We start from the raw sequence: 636 nt of genomic DNA, 5'->3' as shown, positions 1-636 counted from the left end.
CTATTCCTGCTCCTATTTCCTATGTCCTTATGTGAGGAAGCTTGCAGACAGTTTGTCCCCTCCTCTGCTCCTGCCCATGAGAAACCAAGTGTTAGAAAGAGACAGATGATGATGATCGGTGTTTGATGTTAAGACCAAAGACCTGATTGCTATCTCCTTTCATTTTCTGTTTCCAAACAGCTATTGACTGTATGGTGGGGCCCTGGGGTCACTGGACGGAGTGCAGTTCGCAGTGTGGCTTAGGGAGCCGTGACAGAGGACGCTTAGTCACCATCCCACCCAGAAACGGAGGGACACCCTGTCCTGACTTGAAGCAACGACGGGGCTGCTATGGTCACAACCCTGATGGATGTCACTCAGTTAAAGGTAACGCACTGTACTCCACCTAACGTTCGGGCTTTAACATCAGGAATACTGCGCTCAGGTCAACCCCAGCCACAGACACTCATTCACTAATACGTTACACTGTCAGAGAGGTAGTGCTGAGGGAGCGCTGCACTGTTGGAGGGGTAGTTCTGAGGGACCGCTGCACTGTTGGAGGGGTAGGTAGTGCCAAGGGAGCACTGCACTGTTGGAGGGGTAGGTAGTGCTGAGGGAGCGCTGCACTGTTGGAGGGGTAGGTAGTGCCAAGGGAGC

The 636-nt window shown here is 52.8% G+C and overlaps 1 protein-coding gene across 1 annotated transcript in view; it reads left to right on the top strand.

Moving 5' to 3' along the window:
• The window catches only part of si:dkey-178e17.3 (somatomedin-B and thrombospondin type-1 domain-containing protein), a 15,945-nt gene that overhangs the window by 2,133 nt on the left and 13,176 nt on the right, over nucleotides 1-636 (top strand). Inside the window, exon 2 of the mRNA XM_048611751.1 lies at nucleotides 181-376. Within this exon, the coding sequence (XP_048467708.1) occupies nucleotides 181-376 (196 nt within the window). The remainder of the gene's footprint in view (nucleotides 1-180; nucleotides 377-636) is intronic.

This window comes from Rhincodon typus, chromosome 24 (genome assembly GCF_021869965.1).
Source record: "Rhincodon typus isolate 14 chromosome 24, sRhiTyp1.1, whole genome shotgun sequence".
NCBI lineage: Eukaryota > Metazoa > Chordata > Chondrichthyes > Orectolobiformes > Rhincodontidae > Rhincodon > Rhincodon typus.
The sequence above is the reverse complement of the archived record's forward strand: the minus strand, read 5'-3'. Positions and strand labels throughout refer to the sequence as shown.